This window comes from Malaya genurostris, chromosome 1 (genome assembly GCF_030247185.1).
Source record: "Malaya genurostris strain Urasoe2022 chromosome 1, Malgen_1.1, whole genome shotgun sequence".
In the NCBI taxonomy this organism is placed as follows: Eukaryota; Metazoa; Arthropoda; class Insecta; order Diptera; family Culicidae; genus Malaya; species Malaya genurostris.
The window spans coordinates 140,546,065-140,567,612 of NC_080570.1; the positions used below are offsets into that span (position 1 = coordinate 140,546,065).

Below are 21,548 nucleotides of genomic sequence, written 5' to 3' on the forward strand. Positions count from 1 at the left end.
CGGATGAAAAACTAATAAAATTAATGTTATGGTATACGTAAATATTCCAATAAATTGATGCAATAATTCCTACAAATTTTACTTTTCCCTAAGCCATCCGAAAAATACATCGTATTTGTACAACTTTGCTCCCGTTTCCGTTTTCCGATAGATGCCTGTACCGGTTGAGGCTGGTCAAAATACATAGATGATAATGCCTTTAAAGTGAGTGTTGTAATATGAGCCTTTAACACTAAATCTCCTCACACATTTCAGACCATGTAATATGAATATTCAAGACTAAATCTCTCTCACACCCCAGACCACACGCACTTGACAAAATCCCGTAAAAGCACCATGCCACAAAAACCTAGAAACCTACATAAAATAAATACATTACCTACATGAAGGCAACTAAAATATCAACATTTGCACTTTACGGTGACCCAAAGAAAGAACAACGTAGGCATAAAATTCGACTGCAGATACAAGGAAGCATCAAGTTTCAAATCGTTATGTCATCAGAACAGAACACACAGAATAAACATAACCGACTGTGTCACTTCCCCCTTCTTGGCGCCCCTCATCTCCACAATTGAATACCAACCAGCACGACCTAGAATAACAGTAACTCAAGAGTACACACTAATTCACGAGAATAACCCAACATTCTATCGCCCTTTCCTCTCCGCTCACTCTCACCAAGAAGCATATTTCCTCTCTTACTCACAAAGTATACAATGGCCGACTCGATACAACTAGTCCCATTGGTTAAACCCGACTTACACTGCGCGTTCTAACTACCCCCCCCAATTGTAAAAACTAATTAGTTAGACTAGAAGAGGATAGCATATATAAGTTAACGAACTGATAAAAATGAAGTATTCTTACTCACAACTTAAATCTGCAAAGTTATCATTTTAAAGTGTGTACAGTGCCGTCTCAGTGACAGTTGTTCTTGTTTTCGTATTATTCACGCCCGAAAATGTCTGTTTATGTGCCCAATTCTCACCATTTGTGGGAAGTTTTACTTTTCTGTTACAATTCGAAAAAAAATGCAGCAGAAGCTCATCGAATGCTCTCTGAATACACAAACGTGTCGGGAGTGGTTTCAACGTTTTAAAAATGGTGATTTCGATATCGAAGACAAACATGGTGGTGGAAGAGAAAAAACCTTCAAAGATGAACGACTAGAAGCATTGATTGATGAAGATTCTTTGGCACGAAGAAGAGCTTGCCGAATCGTTGGGAGTCAGTCAGTAAGCCATTTCAAAACGTCTCAAGGCCCTGGGCATTATTCAGAAAGAAGGACACTGGGTGCCGTACGAGTTGAAACCGAGGGACATCGAGCGTCGTCTATTTGTATGTGAGCAACTGCTTCAAAGACAAAATCGTAAAGGGTTTTTACATCGAATCGTAACCGGTGATGAAAAGTGGGTTCGATACGATAATCCTAAACGCAGAAAATCATGGGGAAAGCCCGGGCATGCTACTTCATCGAAGGCAAAACCGAATATTCACGGCGCCAAGGTTATGATTTGTATTTGGTGGGATCAGCTCGGTGTGATTTACTACGAGCTCTAAAAAACCAGGTGAAACCATCACAGGAGATCGCTACCGAACGCAACTGATGCGCCTTAATCGCGCGCTAAAAGAAAAGCGGCCACAATATCAAGAGCGACATGACAAAGTCATCCTACAACACGACAATGCTCGGCCTCACGTCGCAAAAGTGGTCAAAAAGTACCTGGAAACGCTGAAATGGGAAGTCTTGCCCCACCCGCTGTATTCCCCAGATGTCGCCCCTTCTGACTTCCACCTATTCCTATTTCGATGGCACACGACCTGGCAGATCAACATTTTCAATCCTTCGAAGAGTTGGAAAAATGGATTGCTTCATGGATAGCGTCAAAAGAGGACTCCTTTTTTCGAGCCGGGATCCGAAAATTTCCGGAAAGATGGGAGAAAATTGTCGCTAGCGACGGACAATACTTTGAATAATAAATCTGTAAGCACTTTTTCGCAATAAAGCTTTAAATTTTGAAAAAAAAAATGGCAGAAGCAAAGTTGTACACCTGATGAAAAATGGGTAATTTTCTACCCAGTTTCGGTTCGTTCCCTTATTTGAAACTGGGTAGTAAATCACCTTACTTTTGACGCTTTGCCCATTATTGAAAACAGGATGTTTACCCATTATGGGTTAAATAATACACATAAATAGGTACTTCAATTCAACAGTGTAGATAGACGGTCATTGACGCTAAAATGAAATAGAGAGGCAGTGCTTGTTAGTGATGATACTACACTCTTATCAGCCGCTACCTAATTTTGGGTCAAAACCTACCCAAAATCAACTAAAGTGCAATTCCAATTTTGGGTAACGAGTGATGAACTCAAAACTTAGCTAAATGTAAGTTTAGTATGTCATAACAAAGCACGCTACCCATTTTTACCAATCAATTCAAAGTTTGAGTAGATAACGACCTAATTTTGGGTAACTTCTAGAAGAGCTCGACGATTGATTTCTCCTCAAAAAATAGGTAGAAATGATTATCAGTGTATCAGCAAAAGCTGTGAAAGCGGTAGAAAAATTTTTAGCTGCTTCACCTCTTTAACCATTTCTTGTAAAAACAGAAAAATTCAGTGTGAAGTTCATGATATGACTTATCTTTACATGCTTGGAATTATACATTCAAGTGAATTACGACACTCCTTTTATGTGAATCAATAAGGACGCAAATTTACACGTTTTTTTCCTAAGTGTATAGGGTTCCGTTCTGAAATTCTGTTTCAGAATTCAAGACCTGTTTTTTATTTTCATTTTAAGAAGTCAGATCTAAAATTCAGTTCCTCGTCCGGAATACATGGTGTTCCGAAGAACAAGAAGGCGGGACACGAGGGAATTCCGAAATTCTTCAGCAAATCAAATCACCGTTTTAGTGTAAGTTCAATTTTAGCTTGAAGCTGTAATTTATTTTTAATTTAGATACATTTTAGTAATAATTGTAATTTTACTCACATGAATCGGTATACCTTTAATAATTTTACGCAGTCTCTCGCACCTAGTGCAAACTTCTAGCTTTACACGAAACCGCAAAACAACCTATTTTTAAGTACATTCCACCGAATTTGGGGGTTCCGTTCAATAACCTAATTTAAGGTAAAGTGACTATAGATAGTTCCCGTAAGGAACGTGCAAGAAATACTTAAAGATTGTATCTACTCAATGGTAAGTTATATTTACTCTACAGTTGAGTCGTATTGACTCAATTTCAGGTTGATACGGTTTACTTAATTTTAACTTATTGAACGGAATTCTCGCTGTTGGAAGGTTTTGCTCTTTGTCATTTGACAAAAATTGAAGGAGCGAATGAAAGAAAAGATCCAAAAAAACTCAAAATTAAGTAAAAGGGAGTCAAATAATAGGTAGTTTTTGTTTTCCGTGTATGCAAGAAAACTGCCCACTTAGAAAAAAACGTTCAACGGTGGTCCTTCATTGGTCCAATACGTTGGATCATTGGTCCAATGAAAGTCCAATCAATCGTTCAACGGGAGGCCAACACGAGACCTTCGTTTGCCGATTTTGAAACAGACCGTTGAACCGAATGCCATTTTATTCGTTCAAAAAACCCGGCAGACAGAGGTCCATTGATGAGCCATTTTTAACATGAGGAGTTGGAGCCCCATTGGACTAGTTCTACTGCAGAATTTCTGAAGTTTTTTCAACTTATTTGTTTAAACTAACAATACATACCTGCACAATACTTCTACTTCACGTAGAATAACAACAAATTTTCTTTCTATGGAAATATAACACTTAATTTTCACACTATTTTTGCAAGAGAAAAAACAACAAACCGTTCCTGCAAATTGAACGAATATTTCGTGCAATATATCGTTCAACAAGCGCTCAAAAATCAACAAAATTGAACGGCCTGCTGAGAGGGTGTGCATTGAAAATCAAGTTTACCTATTTTTTGAGGTGAAATCACTCATTGTCGAGCTCTTCTATAAGCTATCCAAAATAAGGTCGTTATCTACTGAAACTTTGACTTGATCGTGAAAAATGGGTAGGGTGCTTTGCCATGGTATGGCACTTTGGGTAAACTTACATTTACCTACATTTTGAAGTCATCATTCGTTACACAAAATTGGGGAGATGCACTTTAGTTGATTTTGGGTAGGTTTTGACCACAAACGAATTTCCAGACATGACAGTCACGATCTTTTTTTGGCACACATCTACGGTCCTCCGAGAAACTGGCACCAATGGTGATAAATTGGTTGCACTGCTGAGTTCCCATCATCATATTCATAATGCAAATGTCAAACCGTGAGAACTCTTTCGATTCGTTAACTTATTGGTAAACATTGAGATTTTATATTTTATTTCAATTATTTAAAGTTCGTCTTGCGTTTATTTACATTAACCACAAGCGGACGATTTACATCCGATGCGCATTATAGCAGTTAAATGAAAGTTTGAATACATCCTTTTTCCGTTTGTAGTAAAGCTACATACAATCAGTCTTTTTAGCGCTGAAGAACATCGGAAGGCTCAGGATTCAACTTCCAGGTTTGTGACATTCTGCCATGTACCACGAAAAAGTCAGAGCAGATTACATAAATTATGTGGAAAATGTAAATCAATGGTACGAATATTTCAAAGAAATAAGCAAACCTCGTTCTTATGAAATGCTTCTGGAATGGAAAACCGTAGCTTATGTTTTTCGGTCAATTGTTCAACTTTTCGATCCATATAATTGTTGCAAGAGGTTCGTAAAGTGTGATATGATATTTATTGAAAGTTTCTTCTCACCCGACAAACATTTTGATTCTATAATTTTAACAGCAGACTTTGACTTCAGAACTTGATTCGAGTGCGACGTAAGGAGAGACATTAAAATGTCAGCATGGTAGGCATTCTAGTGCCTGGCTGCCTCATGCAACAAGGGACACGCCTCAAATGATACAACTGTGTCCGCCTGAATTTCGTTCTGATTTCGGTTCTGATGAAGTCATCGCCGTCAGCCGTTTGCCCGACTGTTGACAGCCGAAGGACCAGATCCGCATGTCAAAATAAGCTTTCTTTTTTTTCTAATTAATAAAATTGTTTTAGTTTGGATGTTAGTTTCGGATCGAAAAAAATGGTTTAATTCTAGTCTATATACTTTATTTATAAAAAAAGTCCAGATTTCAAAAGTTTTCCATCTGCTATGAGAGGAATATTTTCGGAGTTAAGAGAATTAGTTCGTTTCATTGTGGTTCCATAGGCTCTGTTGGTGACCACCTATGTCGTTACAACATGAGCAGTCCGTATATCACAGAATTCGCATCATTGTGAATATAATCAAACAGAACTTTGAACATTTGCTTCGAGCTGCATATTTTCATTCCATTTGGAGATTTCTCTTCGTCGATGATCTCAAAAAAAGAGCCAGTGAGCCCCGTAGTTTACTCGAGGTCTTAACTGAACTTTCTTCGTGCATTTTTCTCTCTCATTTTTCCTAAACTAAACAATGTTGATCATCAAATCCCTTTTACGATCTTGTATAGTACCTTGTCTCGATATTTCACCCTATGACCAAATCAGCTACCTTCAGAAAGCGAACTTGGTGTTTTTCCATAATTCATTTAGCTAAAAACTTTACCTAACTGGCCAGTCAATGTCGTTGGGCAGCAGATTGAAGACCTTACCATTGTCGTCAAGCGCCGTCCTGAACGTTTACCAAATATGCCAATCTGGAAGCAGCTAAGGATATACAGATCAAATGTAGTTGGTAATTGCTTTTATTTGTCAAATTCGATTACCTTAGGAAGTTCAAATATTGAAACGGAGATTACACAGTAACGCGATACACAGTATCGAAATGAGTGAATTGTTGACATTTGATTTCGTTTCACTCATGGCACACTTCAACTTGAACTGTTTACAACACAATAACTCTCGCGCTCCCCCAAGCGGTGAGTGCGGTCATTTTAGAAAGTACCGGGTACGAACCAGATTTTTTTTAAATTTTTGTAGGCACATACATGTCTTTATTATTTATCTTTGTTTTGACCCAAAACTAGGTAGCGGCTGGTGAAGTGTAGGTTAGAATTGAATTTTCACATAAGTTTCAATTACTTACAATGATCCTTCTTCGTAGATTTAAGCTATTAATAAGTTTTAAGTAGGTTCTAAGTTTTAACAAACTTTCAAACGATTATAACTTTTGATTACTTCTTTAGGTTTAAGTTTTAATTCTTCAAAAAAGAAAACTTTGTAATACTGTTTGGTTTTTGCTGCAAACGGTTTCTGACAGCTCTCTTCTCTACACGCTAAATGACTTCCCACCACTCGCTTCGTTAATCGTTCCATAGATAACAGTGCTGCCAGTTTCAACACAAGGCAGAATCGAGTACCATAATTCTGGAACTGAAACCGAATTTTAGAACTTGATTATAAGCCGGAATTTTGAATCCGAATTCTGAACGAATTTTGGAACTGAAATAAAGGTTCTAAATTTAGATTTAGAATACAGTTTCTGAATTCTGAACCTGAAATTTCAGCCCGAACAGAACTCAGATCCAAAATTAAATTGTATTTCATTTATTCAGTTCTCGAACTGCAATCCAGAATTCAAGCCTAGAATTTGGTTCCAAAGCTCAGTTCAAAAAAATCTAGAAGTGCAACTGACTTTAGCAACTAGATTCGGAGGATTTTTTTATTAAATTGCGGATCTTCTGAGCTGAATTCTGGATCCGAATTTGAAAATGGAATTCTGAAACTAAAATTCAGCTGCGGCTCAAAATCCAGATCTAGAGTTCAGTGCTAGGGTTCAGGTTCAGAATCCAGAGCCAAACAAGAATCCTGGTCTCGAATTCAGTTTCACAACACAGGTTCAGTGATCAATTTAACAATTCAGTTAGCGAGTTCAGGTTTAGAACTCAATTCTCGAATCTAGCATCAGAATTGAGCTTCAGAATTCAGTTCTAGCATTTGGTTCGAAAGTTCGATTCCTGAAATCCAGTTCCAGAATTCAGATGCTTTAACGTGAAAGAAACTGAACGATCCATTTAATTCGTATTCACGTCATCCAGTTATGTCTCTGACATTATCCATCCGCCTTTTTTTCGTTACGTTTATTTCCAATGTGAGTGAAGTGGTTTGTGATACCTACTTCTGGATTGCACCGAAAACTGTCTCGTGAAGGAACATTTTGCAGCATTGGTTTTTTGGCCTTCTTTCCATGTAACAATGATGCTCCGGGGATAGACAGAATCTACCATTCGGTTCAATTTGAGTTTATTCAACGTTTGGCTTGAAGATAATATTGTGATGAAGACTAATTTGATTGAGTGATTTGACGATTCAGTAACGTGGGTCTTCTTCAGGGTTCAGCAGTAGCAAACGGTCAAGAGTGAGTTCTGCTAGATTAATCATTTCAAATCAGAAAAGTAAAACTAATTAGTGCATTCTTCACTGCAAAACGGTAGCATGTTTACGTAACTCTTATTTGCCCTGCAGTTGAAGGAGAAAATATTATCTTAGCGATTTCATATACCTACGCTTCATCCAGTTTCTCTTGCTTACGAAGCCAGCCTCATATCGCACAGGAATCCTTTTTGCTATTCCTGAACGTCGAACCATAGAGAGCTTCTCGTGTCGTATCTGTTTCCATCCTACACAATCTGCCAGTAAATCTGCCTCTAATTGAATTACATTTGCTGCGAAACTTACGAACCAAACCGTTCCCACTAAGCCCAGGATAAACCAGGAAATCCTTGCAAGCGGTTTATATTTGCTTGGATAAACATTGTCTATTCTTCACAATGGGACCCCGTAGAGCAAAGCTTGCATTTTTTCGTTGTTGTTGTTGTTGTTGTAGTTGCTTCGACGTACCGACGAATACTCGCTTGATGTTTCTCGGTAATATCCTTGCACCGGCTGACCGAACCTGCAGTGCGAATGGTCGTATTTTTTTGAGTTTACAGCGTTTATTCCTGCGGCGGACTTTGCATTGTGTCACCGACGCTTCCGACGAGCGGGAAACCGAACCGCATCTATTTCAGACCAGTTTATCCTTTGAAATGGCTGACTGTTTACACAGCCGATTGTGTTATGCCAGTGGATCAAAGTAACCCCGGGGCGGGATTAGAAGCGGGCTAGCCGACTCGATTTCAACCGCAGCAACCACTGCTCAACTAATGAGTCGTGAAATCCAATCTACTAACCTGTCATGTAATTCTTTTTTTTCTATTACCTGCAGCCGGATACAGCTACCCAGTGGACTGGTGGTCGCTAGGAATTGTCGCCTACGAGATGCGCTCCGGAAACCGACCGTTCGTGGTGCATTCCGCCACGCCCCTGGTCGAAGTCAAGAACATCCTGAACACCCAGCCGCACTTTCCCCGTCACTGGAGCGACAACTTTATCGATCTGCTCAGCAAGGTACGGTAGGATTTTCCTTCAATTAAAAATCGTCTAACAGGGTGCTCCATTTGTCGAGTAGAACGGAATGGAACGGAACGGAACAAAACCCCTACAACCCGAGGCTCGTTATTTTTCATGGTAGCAATATGCAATTATCATCTATTATCTTTAATTTCCGGCAGAACCGTGAAGTGCGCGCTCTAAGCCGGAAGAAGAAGGCCCGAGAATGGAGGCAACCACCGTCGAACAGAGGTCGAGTAGTGCGCGAAAATGCCTGCAGGTGGTGGTAAATGATTAAAAGCGAATCCTATTTTGCACCTGACCCAGTTCAACGGTGGCACCCGTAATTTATTTATTTTCATTTATTTATTTTCTTTCTCGCTTGCGTTTGCGTTCTGCCTCTGCCCCACCTCCCCAATGGGAGTTACCAACAAACAGCCATTCAACGAAACAGGCCGGTAGGGAAATTTCGTTCGAATAACGCTGGAAGTGCGAATGAAGTTGATTAAAAATTTAAAATGATCAGCACAAACTTTAAGCCGACTATTCGCTCTTGCGTGAGAGAGTGAGAGGGAGAAAGGACCAATTCAATTTGACTCAGCGAATAAACGCCCTTGGGCTACTACTCACTGTTCCTGTAGAGTGAAGAAAAATAAAACTCCTCCACTAGAGCACCGGTGAATGCAATAAATCTTACTCCGACGACGTCATCCAAGTGACATTCGACCATATTTTTAGTTCGTCCACACCCCATCCAGGGCCCAGGGCCCTGAATCAGCAGCCAATGCTGCAACGGATACCCCGGATTCGAAGGCACTGACGCTGTAAAACGACTCTGCTGGTGCTTTTGATCTAGTGCACCTTCTTCGGTGGCCCCCATTGGGTTCGTAACTTTCCTGTTCCGATAGTGTAATGGCCCCGACCCTTGGCTCAATTATCCTAGCCCGACCGGTGTTGGTGAATGGCAACATGGAAGAAAGGTGACTTCCCCGAGGGCGGCAAAACGGAAACGGCAAAGAAAATGAACTTGTCCCGTTGAACTCTCGCAGGAAGAAATCCGAGCAGCGAAAGAATGATGGCGTGACTGCTGACGATGGTGACATTGTAACAGGATTACGACGCAATTAAATGTAACTGTACTGTTGTACTGGCGCTGATGGTGAGTGAGAAAATAATGTTGGCTCCCAAAAGGAAATGAATAGTTTGTGTTTTATGGGACAGCACTATAGCAGCGTTCCAACTGGTGTTACTTCGACACGCTAGTTAAAGTAATCAAAGTAGGCAAAATGCGTTTGCGTTGTTTTGCCTACAGGAAATCAAATTGAAGTTTGAAATGTCACCATCTAGAAGGAATTTTACAATTTGAAAATCAAAACTTTATAGCGAATTTATAGCATCGGTGGCAATTTTAAAAAACAAACAAATTTTGCATTTTACGTTATGTTTTACCAGGAAGGTAACATAACGTGAAAGACGCTAGGAAAAAAACTGTGTAATGTTTACGGTAATAACTTAATTAGTGAACGCCTGTGTCGGCTTTGGAGCAATAAATTTCATTCCGACAAATTCAAGGTTGAAGATCCACCACATCGCTGGTCGCACATCGGCGTTTTTTGTCGACCGAATTCTATCGTAGATTGAAAAAAATCGCTGGTATAGAACACGGGAAATTGTAAGAAAGCTCAATGCAGGAAATGTATCAAAATAATTATAATTAATTATAGGACACTAGTGCGTATGGTTTTAGCGTGTACCCGCTTGTGCGGAGTTCAAGCAACCGGCAGAAGCCTGGCTAAATACCGGCTGCTGTCAAAATTTCTCAAGCGAAATTTCGCCCTTCTCTCGCCGTACGTGTCTTGCTTATTTTACTCTTCCTTTACTTGATATCCGTCAATCCTGAATGTAACAGGTGTTTTTTTTATAAGGATTGTTTTTTTTTTCAATTGAAGAATCTAATCAACTCTTTTGCGATCGCTGCGCTGCCCGAGTGGCGAGCTTTGAAGTAAGCGATGGTGATAATCGCCCTTATTCTGAATAACGTCGTATCAATTCCACAACCGTATTTCATTTGTATTCTTAATAACGCTAGCAAAATCAAAGGTAGCTAGGAATCGATCGAACCATATTCGATCGAAAAACCAATAAGCCGTTATTCAGAATAAGGGCGAATTTTCAGATTTTACTTGAAGATTCGAACAAAATGCAGGGTTTTTATTATTTTTTTCCTATAAATCGAATACATACATACATACAAAAACGTGTAAAAATTTGGTAAAAAAATCGATCATTGATGATTCAATAACTTTCCGTGGAATGTTTGATTGATATTTATGGAGAAATCGTAACACGAAATACCAAATTCGAAGAAGTGAGGTTGGGTACTGTTTTCATATCTGGGATATTCTTTGTTTTTTGGGTTGGATTTTGAGATTAATTGATAAATTATGATCAAAAGTTCTATGACTAGTCTATTTACTCATGTTTTATCATTTAAATCAAATCTGTATGTGAACTGAAAATTTCAAATTTCATCCAAGTTTGTCAAGAGTATAGGACAATTTGAAATCATGTGTTTGATGACAACACGTGAATAATCGTTTTTCTTACCCATATTTGTAAGGTTTTGCCATCAGCATTCTTTCAAACTCAAGTAAATTGAAAAATTCGTCAAAAAATTTTCTGAATACATAGGATATGTCAAAACAATCACCATAACGCTATCTCGTGGTGACCACGCTGATTGGATTGTTCAATAGCGATTATTCTAATGTCGTCTCTACCAGAGATGCCAGCTTCACAGATTCATCTGTGTTTCAATTATCTGCACAGATTTTAAAAATGACAGATTTTTACACATTTCTAAAATCGATCACAGACTGGCCATGAACCACAAAAAGTAGTCAGCTTGCTAAGGAAAACTGAGAGGATATGAATATCCGACAGCGCGGTTGGATGCAGCGAGATCTTGCTCACCAAAATGATTCCGATCTGCTATTGGCATATGAGATGATACTTTCAGCAGGAGCTGTCAAATCGGTAGAAAAATTTCTAATTACTTCACCTTTTCGCGAAATCTACCGTTTATTCAGAATAGAGCATTAAACTTGATTTGATACCATTTTTCAAATGCCTGGGAATAACAAATAAAGTATCCAAAATAAATAGTACTCGATCATTATACATTCTAGTACTCGAGAAATCAACATTACACTGGTTTCTGTTTAAAAAAATGTTGATCCGAAAAAACCTATCCTTACCCTATTTCACACATTTCTAAAGATTTTCCATGTTTAATCGTAGTTTACACTAAAAAAAGTAGTAGTAAACAATTTGAAATCGAATAAAAATGTTGAAACGATAAAAATGTTGCAAATCACTATTGCCGATATGAATCTTCCTTTTCTTGGTTCCATTTTTCATTGGCAGGTGTCGCTACCGGTAAGTCAGCTTTGCGATAATGTGCCAATTATGTAACGGGAAAAGTACACAGACTTTGCACAGACTGTTTTTTGGCTTGATCACAGATTTTTGAAAAAATGGCCTGGCATCCTTGGTCCATTACTCAGTATTGTTTGGCAAATCATCAGAATCAACTCCAGAAAACGCTTCCAAATCGTGGAAATTTATTTTCAAGATCAGCACAGTTAGTTGGAAAATCCATTGTGGTCTGCATCTAGGCAAGCTAAACAGCTGAAATTGCCCAGAAATACCGTATGGCGCGTTATCAAGGAATCAAGTCGTATCGAGCTAGTTTTTGTTACAAATAAAACAGTGACATCGGAACTATACCAAAAAGAGTGTCTCCAAAAACGAATTTTGCCGTTCATTCGATCCCACGACCATCCCGTAATGTTTTGGCCAGATTTGGCAAGCTGTCATTACAGCAAAGTCGGGTTGGGTTCTAAGGAGTGTATTGAAAATAAGCTATCCACAAATTTTTCTTTCAAATTATGATAAAAAACTAAATTTATTCAAACTAAAAATTGTTCCTTTATTGTACGAGGTTAAACTTGAGTATAATGAAAACCGAATGAAATTAAAAGTTATTCCTTCGAGAATTTTCGAACTTTTGATCGAACACTCTTCATCAAGTTCCGGACAAGTGTTGCATCGCATTTTTTGGACGCTTGAGACTATTTTTTTTTGAACTCCGTCATGTTTCCAGCTGCTTTACCAGTCTTCTTGAAGACCCTCTTCACGATTGCCCAGTAACGTTCGATGGGTCGAAGCTGAGGGTAGTTTGGTGGATTGATATTTTTCCCAACGAAATTTATACCCTTTTCCGCAAGCCAATTGACAGTGGTTTTGGCATAGTGAGCCGACGCTAAATCTAGCCAAAACAGTGGAGGTGTACTATGCTTCTTATATAAAGGCAGCAATCTCTTCTGGAGACACTCAGATCGATAGATTTTTGCATTTATAGCTCCGGTAGTGTAAAAAATGGTTGACTTCAAACCACAGGAACATATTGCTTGCCATACCAGTATCTTTCGACCGAGTTTCTCTACTTGAGTCGACCTGTCCGCATCGGTCACATCCTCCCCAACAACGACAGTTAAGCATTGTGGACCTGGAAGGGGTTTTGAGTCCTCCTTTACATAAGTCCCATCGTCCATCAAAACGCATGCATCCGGACACTGCAAAAGACGCGAATACAATTTCCGGGTCCTTGTTGTTGCTCGCTTCTTCTGTTCTACACTTTGTTTCGAGATTTTCTGCTTCTTGTAGGTCTTCAGGTGATTTCGCCTCTTGATATGCCGGATCATTCCGACACTCGTTCCTGCTTTTTTGGCCAAATCACGTATTGACAATGATTTGTTCTTCATGATTAGAGATACCACTTTCTGATCCAGTTTCGGTTTGGAAGAACCGGGTTTTCTGCCTCTTCTTGGTAGCTTATCCAAAGAATAGTGTTCCCCAAACTTATTAATTATGGTTTTAATATTGGTATGATGAATTTCAAACCGCTTCGCCAATTTTCGCATAGTAATACCCTTCTCACTTAGCCATGTGTCCAGAACTTTAATTTTCACTTCTTTTTCAATACGCGACATTTTGAAAACGCAGAATTTCAACCGCGCAAACAAGTAAACAAACGAAAGCTGACAGCCAAACGCACAGCATGCTGTGATCTGAGCATAAAAACCATCACAAATACATGCGTACAACATAAATGTATGTGGATAGCTTATTTTCGATACACTCCTTACATTAATAGCAAGTCCAATCCCCTTCAGCGTTAATAATGGCTCGACACCTTTGAGGCATGCTTTTACCAAGATTTTGCGCGTTTTCTTCTGATAACGGCTTTCAAATTTTGTTGATTCGACGAACAAGCTGTTGCAAATCGTGTGATCGGTTTTTCCCAAACTTCATCTTCATTTGAGCTCAAACGTTCTCAATTGGATTAGCATCGGGCGACTGAGAGGGCCAATCCAAGGCCACGACACCATTTTGCTCCTTTGCCCATTCAAGACGTTTTTGCACATGTTTTTCACTCAACATCGGTTTTCGAAAAGTACTTCGAAATTTCAAATTATTTGCTATCAAATGTCTGCGAACAGTTCCGTACGATATATTCAAACCTTTTTCGGTCAATTTTGAAGCACCTTCGCGTAAAGTTAATTTCGGATTCTTCTAAAACCGGTTAACAAATCACTTTTTCGTCTTTTTCCGACAATACACGCGATTTGGAAAGTCGTTGACATTTTTCATATCTCTAAAACGATTCACCCACTTACTCACAAACTGTTTCGACTTTTTCATGTATTTCACCGCGGCAGCTTGGGTCATTTTGGGTCCTTTCGGGTGCGAGCACAAAAAAACTGCTTCGAAGCGCGTAGCGTACGCGATACTCATTTTGGGAAAATCAAATTATAAACAATAGTCAGCTGATTTATTCTCGCATTGCATGAAGGACACTACTGCCCTCTGTGTTAACTTTTTCGATCGCGAGTAATCGTGGCCACGCTCTTATGCAACAGACTGTAACAAGTTCTGTAATTTTGTAATACTAGTGTCTACGAACATGTTCGTGAAATATTTCAATATTCGAAATTTTTGTACTATTTTCAGTAACATAAATATTCATACACCTTTTTATTGTAATTCATTCTGAAACTTGTGACCTGTTATTCTCTGGTCACAATGTAGATTCTTTGGTCACCGAGTCCAGCTTGTATATATTTTTCAAATATTATATATTTTTGTTTATTTCATTGTCAGTAAATGTCTGAGTAGAATTTAAACGTCAATCGCGTTCATACTCCGTGTTTACATATTTGAGCCATGTTTAAGTTCTGCTCAATAGCAAAGGTTGGTGTCAAAAGTAGGGTTTTGTTAATTTATTTATTTATTTCCATTTATTTATTTATTAGTTATTTATCCTATTTATTATTTATTTATTCTATTTATTATTTATTTATTTACATTTATTTATTGTTTATTTATATATTTACAATCATTTATTTACACTATTTATTTATTTATATTATTCATTTATTTACATTCGTAAATTCATATATTTCTTCATACAAATTCATTTAACAAATTATGGTTATTTCGGTTGAAGGAAACAAGTGTAGTAGGTACAAATATAATCCAAGACACCAACCTGAAACACAAACGATAAATCATTGTAACCGTCATCTGTCCACACACTGTCATCGTCCTCATCGCAGCATAAAATGCGGGGTGGCATGCTTTGAAGGCGGTGGTGGGATTGGGATGGAAAATGGACAGCAAGCCGATAAAACCGCGGGAAAACCCTTGAGCGGGGGCTGGTATTATTCTGACCCGTAAGAGTGACGGTCGCAGCAGCGAGTCACACGCCAGAAGTGACAATCCGTTTCTTGATTGGAATATTTTCCTAAGTGGATCCAAAGGGATCAGTATTTCGTGCCGAAGGTGCCCCACGAACATTTGATACGGGAAAAGTGCGATAGACTAAGTTGGCCGGTTGAATTTATTTGCCTTTAACCCGACGTGTGTGGCTTTGCGGTGCATCGAAAAATAGTGCGCGCAGTATCACTCTCCGGAACGTAGGCCTTCGCTACAAACAGGCCGAGTTGCTGACTTATTTGGAGTTGCTATCCCATCGCCCCGAAGCCAGTGCCGTCCCGCCCGTCGTCGCCCGCCGAGATGATCAAGTCGACCAACGATCATCACGGCCGCAACGGAGTGTCGAGAAGAAGCTATCGACGAAAAAACTTGCGCAAGTAGTAAAAAAGTTAAATATTCTATTGTTTTTTTTATTTTCAAAATATAGTGCCTAAGATTAAAATTGTGCGGTCTTTTTATATACAAGCTGTGTCGTTCATTTTGTTTAGTTTTTTGTGTAACTTGTTTCCGCCGCAAACGATTCGCTCAGTGACCACAGGTTGGGAAGACAAGTCCGCCCAATGAAATAGTGAAGTGAAATTTCTCCGGTGACCAAGAAGATAAACGACCCTGAACTGGTGGTCCGGTGCTGAAAAACAGCCACCAGTAGTGTACGTACAAAACCATACGTAACAAACTTAAGCTTTTTTTTTTAAATTGAACAAAACTTTACGAAATAAACTATGAAGAAAAAACTCAGATTTTGTAATGACTGAGTGGAAACATATATTGGAGAAGCCAAATGAATGAGAAAATGATTTTTTGGAAAAAGATACGCTCAGAGACAGGACTCGAAACTGCGTTCTTATGCAATCCGTGCAAACGCGTTTACCATTTCGCCACCCTAAGCCTGTGATAGACACGGCTCTAACACACGACTGGGTCTGGTAAAGCGTACATCGAACATGGTCTAAACCCTAGCCACCTGTAATTTCTGGTCTCTAAACATGTATCTGACATCCTATCTTGGGTTCGATATCTGATTTCTGTAGCTGGTTTCTGGGCCTGAATTCTGAAACTGGATTCTGGATCTAACCTCTGTGCGTGTATCTTATGGTGATTAGGATTCTAAACCTGGATCAGTATTTTAAACCTGTATTCTGAATTTTAAGGATTATGAATTTGACTTGGTCGGAATTCTGAACTTTTCGAGACGGATTCTTTCGATGATTATGTACTATGAAAAAATGTTTTCTTGCTTTTGAATTCCGAGGTGTTCAACTACAATAACAATAGTCAATTGAAATCCTTTCTCTTTTTTTCACTCTTTTCCAGCTACTCAGCGTCCAACCGGGTCCCCGGATCAGCAGTCAGCGGGAACTGCAGCAAACGAAGCTGCTACGTGGTACCAGCTTCGAACGGATACTCGGCAAACAGAGCAATCCACCGTTCAAGCCTTCCAAGGACCATTTGAATTGTGATCCCAGTCTGGAACTGGAAGAGATGATTATCGAGGCCAAACCGCTCCACAAGAAGAAGAAACGTCTGGCCAAGCAGCGGTCCATCAACCGTGATAACCCGAACCATAGCCAGCAGCAGAATCAACTGAGTGAGCTGGACAGTGCCCTGCTGAAGCAGTTCCTGGTTTACAACCGGTTCAAGGAGCAAAAGCGAAAAGCTATGGAACAGAAGGAAACCGACTGGCAGCAGGAACTGGACCAGGCGATGGCCAGTTCCGATGTAGAGGGTACCGGTGAACCGAATGCGAAAGAGAATAAGCTGACCACGATTCAGGAGGGTGGAGATGGCGAAGACTCGACGCCACCCGGAATCAACGGTAGCAGCCGGGTTAGGAATCCAGTGCAGACTCAACAGACGGACAGTTTGGATTACATCGATCGGACTCCCTCGCCCAAACCGAGCATTTAGTAGTGGGTTCGCGTCCGCGTTAGTTGAGTGTCTATTGTTTCGGGTAAACAAAATGCGTGTCGGTTGAAACTGTAGAATGTTTGGTCCTAGCTTCTGCTATGTTGTTATTGTTGTTATGGTACACATTATTTATACTAGACTTTTTTTCACCTGGACTATTGTAAGTAGATTTCAGATTGTTTGACATATGATGCTGTTACTTAGAATGATGAGGGCTTATAGTTTATTTGCAAAAACGGAAATTAGAAAGAATTATTTAAAAACACGCATAACTGAGACTGAGTATATTAATAGGTGGAAAACAAAGTGAGTCAAACAAACAAGAAACAAAACAAACAGAAACGCATTCTAATCTAAACAAAACTAGGCAATCATTGTATCAATTCCAATCTTAGAAACTCGTAGTAAAGTAGACAGTTGTAATAGCGAACGACTGCCATCAAGTACATACACACACACACGATAAATACTCTGTAGGCGTACCGTTGTGAGGGTCGTTCATATTTTTTACCATAAAAAAAAATATGATAAAATCGTAGCTGAGTTCTTTTGATCGAGTCAATCTACGTGATCTGACACATTGATTTTTTGATAGTCTATAATAAGAGTAAAAGAATTCGACCTTCCACAGACTTGATAAAATTGATTGATTAACAGAATTGTCAATATAAATACCGCCTCTGTACATACTTACTCACTATGGTTCAGATTTGAAGTACAATTCAATTGTTCAGAACGAGTAACAATGAAATGAGTAGTATAGTTTTCTTTATGAACCTAGCTTTTAGTGTCTTCTTTTTTAGTTCTCTGATCCAGATAGATTATAGGCGAGGAATGAAATTAGAGCTTTAGGGTTGACGTCTCAAAAGATACTTATCCTCTCTGTTCTAAATAATCAAATGGATCTCGAAAAAAAACTACAGGCGGAAGAAAAAAAACAGAAAAGCTCATGTCATCTGCCTTATCTTTTGCCCTAACACAAATACCAAACTATCGAATAACTGATTTGCTATAAAAAAACGATCAATAAAAACCCAATTGAACGGAATCACAAGATTCCACAATTTATAATCAGAGATAGTAGTAGAGATGCGGTAGAAAATTTCATCACACGAGAAATATTCAATTGGCTCAAAATCGAAACTGTCAATTTTCCGTCATCTGAAAATAAAATTAACATAAATGCACCAACAGTCAATAGTTCAGCAAATATCAGCCGGTTTGATTTTCCGTTTGAAGAATGTCCTTTTTCGAACCGGAGAGGGCAAAAGTACCACCAAGGATGACGACGACGACGACGGGATGCTGCAAAAATAGACGAGTCAGTTCTCGAGTTCGAGTTGAGGATCCGTAAGAGATGGTTGCATTTGCATTCGTTCCGGGAGTGGTCGGAAAACAGCAGCGATAGAAGTTTTATCGAGTGTTCCGAAGTGGGGGAATGGAAACACAGACAGCATAGCAAAGTCATCACGTGACAAATGGAGTGAAATTAAAGCAACCATTGGATTGTGCGCTGACTTGGAAACCGTCCGGGTTCGACGGGTAGAAGGACGAACAGAGTTTTCAACGAAAGGCAACAACAGTTTGTCACGTTTGTCGGATCCTGTGGTGACTTAAGTGTATACATTTTGTGTTTCTTCATGAACAGTAGATAAAAGCTACACACTTAAAAAAACCCTGTGATTTTACATCTTATTAGATGCACATTAATTAAAACATTTAATATTGTGTCTAAAACTCCATGCATGAAATTCGTTGAAATAAAAAAAGAATACTGATAGCAACCGCCGCGACTTAAACCAAGAATCATTGGATCGCAAGTACGTCTGTTAATCGACTGAGCCACAGAAGCATGCATCTGCTTGGCTGGTAAGAGATGCATTTAAATTCATACAGTCGCACCTGCCAGCAGAACGCAAGTTACAGTCAAAACCAGTAAAGTTCAAGCTCATCTAACATTAAGTCATTACAAATGAGATTTTCCGTCATTTGACAAATTAGGTCCTTATGAATTACATCGTATGAGGAATTAAGTCACCTGCAAAATTCAAAAATTTTTAGAGTGTATAATCAAGTGATCAGAAAAGTTTTCAGGTACACACTATTCGAACGCGAGGATACAGGTTTTCATTCGTTTTTGGAACGAACAAGCGTTAATAAGTTAATTAATTGATTCAATTCCAGAAGAAAACACTTCACGTGTGTTCGCTATACAATCGGCAGTAAATAAAAATTTCCACCGCAATCATCACCTGTCGGAGCGGAAAAAATTAATCAATTAAATTTAATTCATTCCAGCCGTATAAGCAGGCTACCGACTGATGATAATAATAATTATCATCAGTTGCAAATTCCAAAAAAAAAAAATTAAATACCAATCCGAATGTCATTGCACCCATTTAAATACTCAACCGAGTGTGAAACCCAACACGTATCTATCAATTATCAATAGATTATTCCGTAACTCTGCCATTCGAACTTTCAAAAATTTTAAAGTTTCATCATCCAGTTTGACTAGTTTGCACTCGAAAAATCAATATGGCAACACGGTCGGACTCCTATGGATTCGAACTAGGACAGGACCTGACAATTGTTAATCCACTTTTAGGACCAATTTCGGATCAGCTCGTGATTGGTTGAAATTGACATTAGCAAGTACAAGTTGTTGAAATCAATATTACTGCAGGGTGGTAGAAAAAGTGTTGTCAGTATCGTCGGTAACAATGTAGCTTGATATTGGATATTTTATTTTTCGGGTCATCTTTTCAAAATTATTAATTTCAATAGGATTTAAGTTCAATTTGTTTTTAAGTCCTGTCAATGCGGAAAGTATACGAGTACATTTAACAATCACTGGATGATACAAAGAGAAAGCCTGAAATCACGAAGTGTGATATGGACGAGAATATTGATTATGTTGGTTGAGAATAGCACCGAATCTTTGGATACTTCTGTATGTTATTATTGTTCTCAAATAGAATATGTTGAATACTTTAGTTAATAAAGCTGCAAAAATTCATTACTCAAAATTGAGTGTTTTAGAAAAATTTTATTTCAACTAAACTGTTTCAACTAAACGTTTTCTTCAAAACAAACATCTGATCAAAATGAATCCAGAGCTATATTTTTGACCGATATAACATTTGTCTAAGTGTTTTCAAATGATAAATAATTGCATGTTATAAGGGGAGAAAGTTTTCAGAATGAATAAATATCTCTACTGGCAACAGTGATCCCGAGGCATTTATTATTTACAGCAGGGAGCAACCGGAATAAGAAGAGAAATATTTTTCTGGAAAAAGAAGCCAGTTGTCTGGTCCTGTCCTAGGATTCGAAGTAATATAAAATGCCAAACATTATTAATCAATTCTGTCGGGAATTTTCAAATGACAGCAAATCAGTACTTTTTAACTTTTGAACGAAAACTACCAAACAAACCGAACTGATAAATGAGTTGTTGCCCCTCCAGTGACTGGTGGTGGCATCAGAGAGCCAGACGACGTTTTGTTTTCTCCATGTGAACTGTCATTCCGTTGACAACTGTAACTAAGTGGCAAAATACGGCTGTCTACGATTTGCATCGGGAGAACAGAGTGCGATTATAGACGCTTGGATTCTTTCGGTCAATCCGATTAAAACAATTGTAATCAGTTGCATGAAGATTCTCTTCTGTTCAATACTTTTTATTTATATGTTTGTCACTTAGGCAGTGGAATTGAACTAATACTTTTGCACTGAAAATGAACGCCCCGATTCTGAATTTCGTTCGAATCGTATCATTTTGTTCGAATGCGAAATTTTGCATTTTGTATCTCGATCGAGTTTTCCATACAAAATCATCACTCGATCGAATTGCAGAATGCAAATTTTGACATTCGATCGAAGTAATCCGATTCGATCGAAATACAGATTTAAATACAAGTTTTAAATTTGACAGTAGAACTGTTCGAGTAAATAAAACTAAAACGGTTTGCTGGAGATACGTTTGTTCCAGTTTCAATTCTATTATAAATCTTCCATATGCAACTTCCAGTTCTTCTTCTTTCTGGTTGGCGTCACCTCACTTGAAATGACGCCGAATTGATGGCATAGCAACTAAGGCTATATTGCCAGTTAATTTTCGTTTATAGTCCAATGGACTTTATTTTCACTTGACTACAAGCGAAAATCTCGCTGTGTGGCTGCGTCGAATCGTCAAAGTACGGCTGAAAATCCTTTCTTTCTGGCGAAATACTCGAATTTTCTCCGGACTAACACGATGCAACGTGCTCACCCATTGAGAGTTTCACCGGAAGTGCATTGCGTGAAGTTGAGAGTTTCACCGGAAGTGCACTTAGTGCAACTTCCAGTTACTGGACTTGCTCTTAGTACACGCTTAAAAATAGTTACTCAAAATGAGTAAGAT

General features: G+C 38.7%; 1 protein-coding gene across 2 annotated transcripts in view; it reads left to right on the forward strand.

The window, feature by feature from the left end:
• The window catches only part of LOC131425941 (serine/threonine-protein kinase 32A), a 280,520-nt gene extending 262,167 nt beyond the window's left edge, over nt 1-18,353 (forward strand). For both annotated transcript variants that reach the window (XM_058588268.1, XM_058588267.1), the window contains exons 9-10: nt 8,232-8,413; nt 16,550-18,353. In XM_058588268.1, coding sequence (XP_058444251.1) covers nt 8,232-8,413; nt 16,550-17,143 — 776 coding nt within the window. In that variant the 3' untranslated portion in view covers nt 17,144-18,353. The remainder of the gene's footprint in view (nt 1-8,231; nt 8,414-16,549) is intronic.
• Nucleotides 18,354-21,548: the final 3,195 nt, after the last annotated feature.